Raw genomic sequence first — 12801 nt, 5'->3', positions numbered from 1 at the left:
TTCCTTGGACACCTACTTCGCGATTTGTAGTTTGGCTTGTTGTTCATTTCACTTGTTGATCTGAAGTAGTTGACTTCATTCATTCTGCACATATGGGTATACAGATCCGATTCGGATCCAAGTCAGCAAAACTTTTCAAGCATCTGCTCTGAGCTCCAAGTTCCTCCCTTACCTATATTACATCACTTCCTCCTATCTAGCCCCAGATCTCGTTTGCCGCTCTGAGTCAGCATCGTGGTCTCTGAGCTCCTAGCTAGTTGGTAAGGTTTTTGGTCCTTTGTTGCTAATTGCTGAGTGTGTATACCTTCCCTTTTTCCTCCCTTACATCGTGTTTGGTCGTCGTGTTAGTTTAAAAAAAAAAAAATGTTAATTATAGTTATTAAGTGTTTGTGTAGTACTGTGTTACTGGTTCCCACCTAGGCCCAATCCTTGTTAAGTGTGTGTGTGTGGGCGCTAGGGCTTTTCTGTCTTTGCTATGGCTGAACAGCCTAAAGTTCTCTTTAAAAAGTGTACAGAGTATGGTCATAAGCTTTCTCCAGCTGATGGCCACACTCTGTGTGTTCTATGTTTAGGGGTCTCCCATCTTTCTGCCTCCTGTGACATTTGTTCAGGTTTTAACCAGAGGGCGTTGAAGGATCGTTGGGCTAAGCTTGTGGCTAAAGGTCTGCTACCAGCTTCAGCTCTGGAGTCTGCCTCGGTTTCCTCCCCAGCTGGTGACTCTGTGCAGGCAGGGACTCGACCTCCCATCAGGCCTGCTTCCTCTGAGTCGTCTCAGAGAGGTAGAGACAAGAGAGAGAGAAGGAGAGGTGCCATAAAAAGAGGGACAGGCCCAGAAAAAGGTCTCCGGACAGGGAGTCCTTCTCCATCCCCTCTTCTAAGGTACCCAGCTCTCGTTCTCCTCGGCTCCGCTTTCCCCATTTCTCGCCGGAGCCGAGGCACTCCCCTCTGATCCGACCCAGACCCGAGTCGGTCGCTTCCTCCAGATCGACACGGAGTGTATCCGAACTTGATATGGACAGGCTTATGAGGAGGTTCATCCAGAACCAGATTCAGATGGGGGTCTTACCAGGGCCCTCTCCCATTGTTGAGGGTTCTTCTTGTACTATGTTCCACCCTATTGCTCCTTCCCCGATCTGACCCGACGCTTTGGGGTTCTTGGGTCCGAGACCTTTCGGAGCTGTGGGGTCGGCGCCGATGGTTTTCGTTTCCTCGACACCAGCCGTCACCTTGAGTTCTTTGGATCCGATCTTGGATCCAGGGGACTCTCGGAGTCGTAGTCGGGGAGTCGGACCCAAGGGTCAAGATCTTGCTCTTTCGGATCCCACCCTCAGTGCCCGGAGTACCCCGCTGTCAGCTCCGGTCCCTGCTTCGGTGCTGGGCAGAGCCTCTTCCTTACGTTCTACGGAGGTGTGCTCTCCATCGGCATTCGGGGCAGTGGAAAGGGTCCTCTCCCAATTGTTGAGACCTCAGCTCACATCCTCTGATCCCACCCAGACCCCTCTGATTTTGGATTCTGCTCCCATTGCCCTGTCTCATGGACAGCCCGTGCCAAGGCAACCCCAGGTTGTTCCACTCAGGGAACCCCCTGAGGCTTACGAATCCTCTCCAGAGAGTCAGACTGCAAGAGGAGGCACTTGGACTCCCCTGAGTCCATTACCACTGATATGGACTTAGATGAAGGAGAGGGTTCCCCCAGATCACCTACCGAGGACGTCTCGTTCGGAGACATTATGGAGATCCTCCGCCAAAGAGGAGGTTGGTCAGCCCCCAAACCCTCTGCTAATGAGTCCGTATTCCTGGAAGCCTTTGGCATGGGCCCATCTACTTCCTGGGTCCCCCTCCAGCTGACCCTTTAGTGGACCTCATCACCACTAGGGCATGGAAGGATCCTGACACTGTAGAGCCTATACCCAAAAGGCCAGACAAAATTCTTTCCCCGCCGTCAGACAGGCAGTCATGGTCCAAGGGAGCCCCGGTAGACGCTTTGGTGGTCGCAGCTGCCACAAAGAAGGAAATGGCACAGGAGATTTCATCGGTTCATCCTCCAGACAAGGAGTCCAGGTCGATGAATCATTTTGGGAAGTGCATGTACTCATCAGTGACCTTTTCTATCCGTGCGCTGAATTACTTGGCACATGTCATCTGACTGCAGCGAGACCTTAGATCGTGCTGAGTCGCCCCCGGAGTCTCTGTCGCAGCAGGAAAAGCAGTCCTTCACAGCAAAGATGACTACACTGAAATCAGTGACTAATACATCTATGCATCTCCTCTGTCATGCCATGGAGGGAGCCGCTACAGCTGCTGGTACAGGCGTTGCCTTGAGGTGACATGCCTGGATCATGCTGTGTCAATTTGCGGACCCCTTTAAGATGTCTTTCATCAGCGCCCCATTCAATGGATCATCCCTGTTTGGGAAGACTGTACGTGACACACTAGCCCAGAGTGAGAAGGATGGAAAGACTTTGTCAGCCGTCGGAATCCGCTCCTCTAACCCCCAGAGGTCCTATTCCAGGAACCAAAAGGGGCAAAAGATGATGTGGTTCTGAAAATCACAGTCATTTCGTGACGCACAAGAATATTTGTCCCCCAGAGGCAGAGGGGGACAAGACTGACACCATCCCAGAGGCAGAGGGGGGTCCCAGAAACATCGGGTCTAGGGAACCTTTTTCCGACAGACCCAATAGCAACCCTGAGGGGTTGCCCGGCTGCTCTACTCTGGAGGCAGTCGGGGGAAGATTTTCCTTACATCCAGCGGCATGGGAGTTCACTACTGCAGACCGCTGGGTGTTAAACATCATATCCAGAGGATATTCTATCCCCTTCATTTCATGTCCCATAACTCCAGATGTTCCACGCACTCACAGGGAGGCTGCAGCTTTAGAGGTTTCAAAGCTGCAACAAAAACGAGCCATTGAGCCAGTCCCCCCAGATCAGTCTGGATCAGGCATCTACTCCAGGTTCTTTTCAACTACTTCTTCTGTCTGGCTCACAAGTTAGGCATCACGATCAATATCAACAAGTCCCACCTGGCTCCGGTTCAGATCATATGCTTCATCGGGGCACAGTTGCATTCGATTCAGTCAAAGAGTTTTCTCACCCCGGAAAGGATAGAAAATCTCAGACTCCATGTATCGGCGATCTTGGATCATTCGGTAGTCACAGCAGTCGATGTTTTCAGGGCCCTGGGTTCGATGGCAGCCGCAATCTCTATCCTCCCTCTTGCACGCCTTCACATCAGAGTCCTTCAGTGGAATCTAGCAGTTCAATGGTCCTGGCTAGACCTTCCGATGAATTTCCACATCCAAATCAATCGGACATGCAGAACGTCACTCCAGTGGTGGCTTCAATCAGTGGACATTTTTGCGGGGCGCAGCTTTCTAGCCCCTCCGGCTCAAGCCACGGTGACCATAGACGCTTCCCAGCTCAGGTGGGGGGGGGCACTTCCTAGGAAGAATGGTCCAAGGCATGTGGTCCCCTCCAGAGACCGAGCTACATATCAATGTCCTGGAGATGAGGGCAGTGCTTTTAGCGTTGAGAGCCTTCCACCCCGTCCTACCTCTGGGGACGGTAGCCATTCAATCAGACAACATGTGTGCAGTCTGGTATATAAACAAACAAGGAGGGACCCGATCCCTACCCCCTTTGTCGCGAGACCATGAGGGTTTGGGAGTGGGCCATATCCACCAGCCGGTTTCTCATAGCAATGCATATCCTGGGATGCTCCAACATTCTAGCAGACAGTCTCAGCAGGGCAATCCTTCTGCCTTACGAGTGGTCTCTGAAACATTCAGTGGCAGAGAAGATCGTCCGTGTTTGGGGTCAACCTTGCTGCGATCTCTTCGATTCTCCTTCCAACGCGGAGTGCAGCAACTTCTTTGCTCTGATCCCCCCTCCGGGGGATGTCCCCAGGGACGCTCTGGTCCATGCTTGGCCTCCCGAGCTTCTGTATGCTTATCCCCCGTTACTTCTTATTCCGAAGTTCCTTCAGAGAGCTTGCCGGCTGCACTGCAAAGTCATTCTCATAGCTCCCTTCTGGCTGTGTCAAGTGTGGTTTCCCTTCCTATTTTCTCACCTGTTGGCTCCTCCATGGACTCTAGATCCATGTCTGGATCTGATCTCTCACCAGTTGGGCTTGCCCCTCCCCAACCTGGACAGTCTCAAGCTGATGGCATGGCTGCTCCAGTTCCCATGATTATCAGGACTCCCGGACTTTCGTCCCCTGTTAAGAATATTCTGGTAGCTTCTCTTAAAGCCTCCACTAGGAAACTCTACAATAGCAAGTGGAGACGTTTTTCCATTTGGGCCTCTCAGCACAGTCTGAACCCGTTTACAGCCCCCGTCCCGGTCATACTGGATTTTCTGGCCGATCTTTTTCGATCAGGTGCAAGTGCTTCCACCATCAAGGTTCAGCTGGCTGCCATCTCTAATTTTCATGTGGGTGAAAATAAGGTTGCTCTGGCTTCTGCCAAATTGTGTAAAGCTTTCCTGAAGGGCACTTTTTTATTGCGACCTCCAGTTAAAGAAACAGTGCCCCCTAGGATCTGACTTTAGTCCTTCAGGCTTTGACCTCTCCTCCTTTCGAGCCAGACGGATCAGTTCCGATGAAGTTTTTGTCATGGAAGACAGCCTTCTTGGTTGCCATCACTTCAGCCAAGAGAGTTTCAGAGTTGCAGGCCTTATCCTCCTTGCCCCCCTATTTGGTTTTCCACAAGGATAGGGTTTTGCTGCGTACGAATGCTTCCTTTCTTCCCAAAGTGTCCTCAGCAGCCAATATTAATCAGTCTATAAATTTGCCAGTCTTCTTCCCAAATTTCCAAAATAGAGGTGAACGTAAGCTTCATTTGTTTGATGTCCATAGACAGCTTTGTTTTTACCTCCATAGGTCTACACCCTTCCGGAAGTCGGATCAATTGTTTTTCTCTTTTTCTAAACCATTTTTTGGGCAAAGCAGTTTCGAAAGTGTCCTTAGCAAGGTGGATCACTCTTTGTATTCCACAGGTTTATAAGGACAAAGGCTTATCTCCTCCAGGTGTATTGAAGGCTCATTCCACTAGAGCAATGGCCACTTCTGCAGCTTTCTGGTCAAGAGTTCCGTTATACGATATCTGTGTGGCAGCAACTTGGGCCAATTCGCACACATTCATCTCTCATTATAAATTGGATCTTATTTCTAGAGGGAGAGCATTTTTGGCTCTGCGGTGCTCAGAAATATCCTTCCATAGGGGCCTCCCAAGAATACTAGTAGCTGGGGACTCTGTCCCATATGTGCAGAATGAATGAAGTCAACTACTTCAGATAAAGAAGTTATGTTCTTACCATAACGTTCCATCTGAGTAGTAGACTTCATTCTTCTGCACCTTCCCTCCCTCCATCCATCCCCCTCACTCTTCAGGTTTTTCCTCTTTAGGATTGTGGTTATGTTGCCATTTAGTGTCAGCAAACTTGATCTGGGGCTAGATAGGAGGAAGTGTTGTAATATAGGTAAGGGAAGAGCTTGGAGCTCGGAGCTGATGCTTGAAAAGTTTTGCCAGCTTGGATCTGAATCAGATCTGTTTAACCATATGTGCAGAAGAATGAAGTCTACTACTCAGATGGAACGTTATGGTAACAACATAACTTCTTTTTTTTTGTATATTGTGTTCAGCTGTATTCTGTCTGTGGCTGGGTTATGGCTGAAAAGGAATCTTGGACTAGCCCATTTACCTGGCTAACAAAGTATCTCCAGATTTTAGTGAGAATTCAGTTTGATCATGTTGCTTTGTGTGCCTTTAATTTTTGACAGCCCTGTTCTTTATGAAAGAGTTGCTCTTCTCCAGTCATTATCCTGAGGAATACTGTTATGTGAGTATAATAAACATCCTTTCTTCTTTTTAATAAATACTGTTCAGATGTTGAATTTAACAGTCCCACATTCTCACTGTCCAACAGTGCAGAGGTGTTGCCGCTAGACTGTGACTGTCATGAGTTAGCTCTTTTTCACCTGCCAACTATTAGTTAATGAGGTATCCGTTTCCTGACTGCTCTCTGGCTGAACAGCAGTTGCTTCCTATGTAGAGTCCAGTAAATCTTAATGAGAGACAACTGATAAACTGAGCATGTAAGGCAACCTGTTTTGCCTTACTTGTTCAGTTAAAAGCTTTCCCTCACATTTAAGTTGCTTAATCATTTCAAAACTTCTTTCTGTTTTCCACTCACCTACTACTTTGAAAACGATAAGGAAATGAAGAACCAAATAGAAACATTTTTGCTGTGGAATTACTCTGATCAAGAGCGTCCACTCCCATGTACTCTGTTTGCTCACACTAGCATGGTGCCACAGCATTGTACCTCAATATTTCTTCTATAAACATTCAAGTCTGTGAAGCAATATACAACAAAAATGTTACTGATTTAAATGTGAAAATTGAAAGTTCTTACTTTGCAGTTAACTTTTTGGTTTGCTTTACAGTGTACTTTTTTCAGGAGTTCTAATGCTTGTCTGTTTTGTTTTTCATAGTGACAGTAACACATGGTGTTCTAAAAAAGGCCAGGGGAAATTTAGAGGTAAGCATATTAAATGCTGTACATTAAAGACCTCCATTGGTTAATACTGCTAAATGTGAAACGTTTGGGGAGCTACCTTATTTTCCTTAAGAACTCTTTTTGCTATAGCATTACTTTCTTAGTACATGCATGATTTTGATTGCCCTGCCATCCGTAAATCTGTTTTTCACTGTCTAGAATGTTTGGTTCACCCCTGAACAAAACTTTGTCTTCATGGGCTGTGTATGTTTTTTTTTTTTTTTGGGTAGTATCAGCCTCACCAAGCTCTGAATTCTGCAATTTAAGATATTAGCCCTCAAAGTCTGAGAAAGAACAAACAAACTGAATATATATTTTCGTTGTTAACTCTTGTCTGCAAACACACAACACAGAGCCCATTTGCTTGTCTTTAACTTTATGTTCCCCTTTTTCTGCATTTCTTTAGATAAATCAGTTAGTATTTCTTGGTCAGAATGAAGTCTTGGCTGCAGGTGAGGGTTGGTGTAGTGTGTGTTTTTTGCATGTTCCCTGTCATGCATTTGTGCATGTGCAGAATCAGGTAATGCATTTCGTACTTCATGGTCAAGTGGTTTCCCTTGAATGTCTGCATGACCTGTAATTGATATGTTCTTTGTGCAAGAGAGAGCTGAATAATTGCAGTGTTTGTTTTGATAATTCATTGCCAGTTTTGACTTTCTTTGCAGCTGTGCTTTAGTTTATTCTAGGCAGTTTTTAGGTGTAGCTATGGTAGACAGAAAATGATGTCTCGAGCAAAAGTATCTGACAGCATGGAACAGTGCAAGATGAAGAAGAGATTATCCGAGCAACCTGGATTGAATTAGATTGTGTTATAATAGAATCAGAAGAATTACAAGTCATAGGATTCCTGTGACCATTTAAACCTTGCCAGTATCGACCCCCCCAGACCAAACCTTCTCTCTTGAGGATAGCTAGGCCAGTTAAGCCAGGGGTAAATTTTTGACTACCCATCCAATCACCCACTTCCTGTTTTAAGAAATATCACACTGTTTGATTTGCAGTGGAAATGTATTCTAATCTTATGGAAGTGTCTGTGTAATGGCTGTCTGTCCACTTTATATTGTTTACCTGTTAGTGAAAATTTATATCCCTGGTTGTGATATTTGTGGGACTGCTTGAATCATGAAGATCTCTCCTAATGGCTCAGAGGGCAAGGCATAGATTTCCTTTCAGTTGTCTGCAAGATACTGGGTAAAGACTACCAAATATAAGCCTGATATTCTCACTGTAGTTGAATCCTGGCTTAAACCCAGCTTTAACAACTCCAAATTTATACCTCCCAGCTGTAATATCGTTGATAATGCCTATTTAAAGAGGAAAGGTGGTAGTATTGCTTTAATATTTCCCAACAACGAACATGTTTTCCCTCACAGCAAACGAATACCAAAAAATAATTCAGCAGAGCTTTTTGTTAGATATACATTAATCATAGATAGTAATCTAGCCTTTGACCATCATGTGTCTACAGTGATGATGAAATCATTCTGTGTTGTGCAACTTATAAACAAAGGTATGGCATCTAAGTCCAAGGAAGTCATTGTTCTACTGTTTGGCTTTCATCAGACTTGTCACTGAGTACAATGCTCCCTTTGGTATGTACCTAACCAGGCATATCCAACAAATGGAACATCCACAGAGGTCCCTCACTAAAAGAATACGGGGTGTAAGTAATATGTCCTATGCAGGACTGCCTCAAGACCCTGTCCCCTGTATTCTGTCTCCTGCAGGCTTTGAGGCAAGATCTATGCATACACAGGGCATTGTCAGAACCCATTCTGATGAACCTCCTGCATATCCACAAAACAGCACCAGAATTACCCGTTCTAAAGACTTGAACCTTGCCTGTGATATAAATAGGATCTGCTGGAGAGATAGCTATGTATCTCCGAGACTACCCCATCTATGGAACAGGCTCTCCATCCATGCGAAGCACAGTTCTTCCCTTACCCAATTCAAGTGCAACTTGGACAATTGGATGGAAGACTGGAAATTCATCCCTGGTTTGGCACCTATGTCCGTAATGGACACAGGTAACCTGTAATTGGTTCATCTCCTGGGCCCATGCTTACACTTATCATGAGTATCAGAACTTATCAGAGATCTATGAACATATTAAAATAAACAAAACATTGAAGGAGTATATCAACTCAAATAACAAAAGGCTGAAAGAAGCTTTAAGCAGCTATTCAGGTAAACTGATAAAACTGCAAAAATCAGAGGTCGAAATAAAGAAAAAGCTGTCTGAGTAAGAGACTGTTTAAGAAGAGCTGTTTCAAAAAAAGATAGAGCAGAGCACACAAGGAAAACCTGAGATTTCCTGCTGTAACAGAGAAACTGTAAGGAACAGACTATTCATTTTATGAAAGTACAAATAAACTACTGAAATGGTATTCCACAACCTGATTTGTTAATTGATAGGGCGCATTGTGTGTATGATTCAAACCTGACCATTGGAAAGCAGCCAAGACCTGCATTAGTAATGGTGCACTCATATCAGTTGAAAGAGTTGATCATGACAGAACTGTGACAGAAGGGTAAAGTAATAAAACTTGGAGATAGTGTGTTTGTGGAATATGATTTTTCACTGTACACCAGGAAGAAAAGAAGCAAATTTATCCCAGCAATCAGGGGTATTGAGAGACAGGTGTCAGATCCAGCTGTCTTTAGAATATTCTTTCCCAGGAGGATCAAAGTCATTTTAGATGGAGAACAAACTAAGGAGAAACTCCAGAGTTTGTTTCTGATAATAAAGCTCATAGAGAGACTTTGCCAGTGAAACCTTTTCTTGTAGTCCTAAGGAAAGTGCTTGAGAGACATAAAAAGCACAGGAGTTGACTAGAAAACTCGGGAATACCTTGGTCTTCACTGAAGTCTGGGTTTGGGAGATGGAGATGAACAGGAAGATGACCAGCAACACTGAAATTAGTTAATAAATATGAGATTATAAAGCATCAGTCACATTTGTGAAATATGGCTATGCATGAAAAAAGTTGAAAGATTAGCCTTTTGTTGATTTATTTTTTTAAACTTGGTAGGGAGGATTGAAAAGTGTATACCCCACTTCATGTCATTAATGTTTGGAAGGACTCTAAGGGGAAGGAGAAAAAGTAATTGCAAGTATAACGGTTTTTGTTCTTAATAGTATTTATATAAACACTTCATGATAACCATTGCAGTGTTATATAGTAAAGTATTTTCAGTTATTGTATGTGATAAAGATGCTAAATTTAACAAGTACCTTTTTCTTTTTGGTTTTAAGAAATGTAGGCATTTTACATTGTAAAAAAAAGGGAAGCAAGGCATGCCAAAGGCATGTTTAAGTTAATATACTGTAATGTTTGGTTGTTGAGGCGGGAGTTGGGGTGTAAAGTGCACAGATTATAATACATGTAGAGTTGATATGTCTTCTCGTTCATCTGCATAAGTGAATGTCTAGATTAAGGCCCTTGGCTTAATCTAATAAGTTTTATGTGTAAGCAAGTAAATAAGAGAACACCGAACTCAACAAAAAGTTTTCCTTTAACAAATAAATACAGCTGAGGGCAGCTGTGCATTTTTTCTTATGTTTCCATAGAGGCAAATTGACTATAGGGCCAAGCAGCAAAAGCCAGACAGCCATTTTAAGGCTAAAAGTCAATGTTTTCTGAAAGCATGCATGCTGTTTTTCACATGTGGCAGGGGAATAAAGATAAGACAAGAACATACAATAATTAGAGTAAGTAGGAGCACAAGCAGTAACATGCATCTTGGCATGAATAAACTTAATTTTGGTTAGGTAATGCCTGTAGTTGCAGTTCTTGATTTGGGACAGATGTTTGTCAGGAGGCTTTAACTTATTTATTTGAAGATGTACATAGTTTTGTGTTTTCTTAATTTAACAGATTATGGGGGTGTTTTTGATGGTTTTCATTAAAATAAAGTCTTGTAAAATGTGGGAGGACATGTGTATGACTCCCAAGTGTTCAGCAAAGTCTAGAAGATTTAGGAATTTTGCTTGAAGTGCTTGCATAAGTATTTTTTTACCCCAAGCAGACTCCAAATAATTTTTCCTCAGGTAGATGGCAAATAAGTGTGATAGGGAAGAAAGAGGTAAATGGAAACTTATGTTTTGGAAGTGTAATGAGTTGGTAGACTTTCTTACAGAGTACTGTGTCATAAATATTAGGTGAGCAAATGGCTGTAACTATGGAATGATTTTTCAGATGGAATACAAGATCTGAATTTCCTAGACATTGTAAGGCCTTGCTAAGTTTAATTCTGGTGACTGCCAGAAACATCAGTTACTAGAAAATGTAAATCAGTGTCTAAACCAACTGTATTTGAATTATTGAATTTTGTAACAGAGGTAAAAAAACTGGAACTGGGGACTTTAGGAAAGGGTAGGAGGAAATTACATAGTAAAAATGGAAATTGTGGGAACAAGACATGCAGAATAATGTTTTGCGGGAAGAAACGACATTGATTAATAAGCACATTATTACAATCAATTACTTTTGTTTGAAAGTGAGACATAATTCTTGGCAATGGCAAGGTAGTAGTCAAGGCAAGCATCTTACCAGCCTCAGATCCTTGTATATAAAGCTGAGACAAATCTCTGTCCATCTACCCGAAGTTCAGCATCTAAGATTTTTTATTCACCCTAATAAGGACAATATGAGCTTAATATTTGGATTGAAGATTCGCTGTAATGCTGGTGCCAGAATGAGTGCTGACTCTGGTCCTATCCTTGCAGAGCCAAGTGAGTGAAGCATCAGTGCCACCAACTACCAAGTCACCTATTACTATAGTATTGCCATGTATGGCTGCAGCTTCAGGAATCCTTATGGGAGTGGTCAAAGAGTCAGGATGGCTCACTTTAGTTATGGTTGTTGGTGCAAGTTGAAGATGTGTTACAATGAGAAGTGTTAAGTGGCCCATATTTCTTCAAGTAAGGTTTTGGTGGTTTAAAAATGATTTTTTTTAAATATATTTACTGAATTATTACTTAAGACACAGGCAAATATGCATTTATATAAACCAAAACAAACCATATTAACATGTTACTAGTTACACATATTATATGTCACATGTTTTTCCTAACCATCATCAATCCAACATTACATATATTGCTCAGTTACTGTCTCCCTTTAACGTTCACTCCTCCTCCTAGACATTATTTTGTATGTATTGGTCTCACAAATTCCATTTATTTCTTTTTAATTCACTCCTTCCCTTTTCTAAATGTCCCACTTTCAGGTATTTTATCTCTAACAATATTCAGTACTTGATTAACAATTTAGATTTAGATTTTGATTTTCCAGCAGTTACTTTTTTGGGCACTAGTAGTATTAATCTTAAAGACCTTACTATGTTTAAGCAATTCAGATCCTGTGTTTCAGCTAAAAAAAAATAGATCTGAAGTAGTTTACTTCATTTGATCTTCAACCTGTGGGTATTTGGATCCAGATTGGATCCGAGATGGCCACATCACCAGCATCTGATCTGAGCTCCAAGCTCTTCCCCTTACTCATAATGACCCTCCATCTCCTTCCTTCCCTCAGATCTCATTTGCCGCTTTACAGCCTAGCATCATGGTCGCTGAGCTGCAGGCATTTTTCTTGTGGGTAAGTGCTTTAGAGTCACTTAGTCCAAGTTAGGTGCCCTGTTTTCTCTTTTTTACGTCTCCTAACCTCGCGCGTTTTCTTTGGTAAAAAAAAAAAAAAAGTTTAAAAAGTTAGTGTTTGTTTACTGTGTTCCCCTCCCATGGCCTTTTCCCACTGTTGTAATTAACGTGTGTGTGTGTGTGTGTGTGTGTGTGTGTGTATGTATGTGTGTGTGTGTGCATGGGGCCTTCTTTAGACATGGCTGAGACCCCAAAGCCTGTCTTTAGAAAGTGCACAGAGTGTGGCCATAAGCTCTCTCCTACCGATGGCCACACTCTGTGCATTGTATGCTTAGGAGCGGCCCATTTAGACACAGCCTGCCCTATCTGCGCGGGCTTCAACCCTAGAGCCATCAAGGACAGGAGGGCTAAATTGGTAATGAAAGGGCTCCTGCCTGCGTCAGGGACAGCTGTCCCTGTTACTGCTTCTACTTCGGTAGTGGCTGCTACTGCATCCTCCCCATGCCTCTGTGATTCAAACCCCTGGCTCCGAGGCCTTCAGTAGGGGAGAAAAGACACAAGGGCCGAACTACAAAGCGGTACCCTGACCGCACAGGTCCATCGGGGCATCCAACTAAGTCCAGGACTACTCCTGGACC

At 43.6% G+C, this 12801-nt stretch overlaps 1 protein-coding gene across 5 annotated transcripts in view; it reads left to right on the top strand.

Moving 5' to 3' along the window:
• Positions 1-12801, top strand: part of LOC122791042 (myomegalin-like) — a 3200315-nt gene that overhangs the window by 3169481 nt on the left and 18033 nt on the right. For 4 of the 5 annotated variants that reach the window (XM_044058817.1, XM_044058820.1, XM_044058819.1 and 1 more), the window contains one exon: positions 6497-6543. In XM_044058817.1, the coding sequence (XP_043914752.1) occupies positions 6497-6543 (47 nt within the window). Of the gene's footprint in view, positions 1-6496; positions 6544-6967; positions 7014-12801 lie in introns of all 5 variants that reach the window. The other variant, XM_044058818.1, reaches the window with a different exon arrangement.

This window comes from Protopterus annectens, chromosome 16.part0, assembly GCF_019279795.1.
Source record: "Protopterus annectens isolate FY-2018-M chromosome 16.part0, PAN1.0, whole genome shotgun sequence".
Classification (NCBI taxonomy): domain Eukaryota; kingdom Metazoa; phylum Chordata; order Ceratodontiformes; family Protopteridae; genus Protopterus; species Protopterus annectens.
The sequence above is the reverse complement of the archived record's forward strand: the minus strand, read 5'-3'. Positions and strand labels throughout refer to the sequence as shown.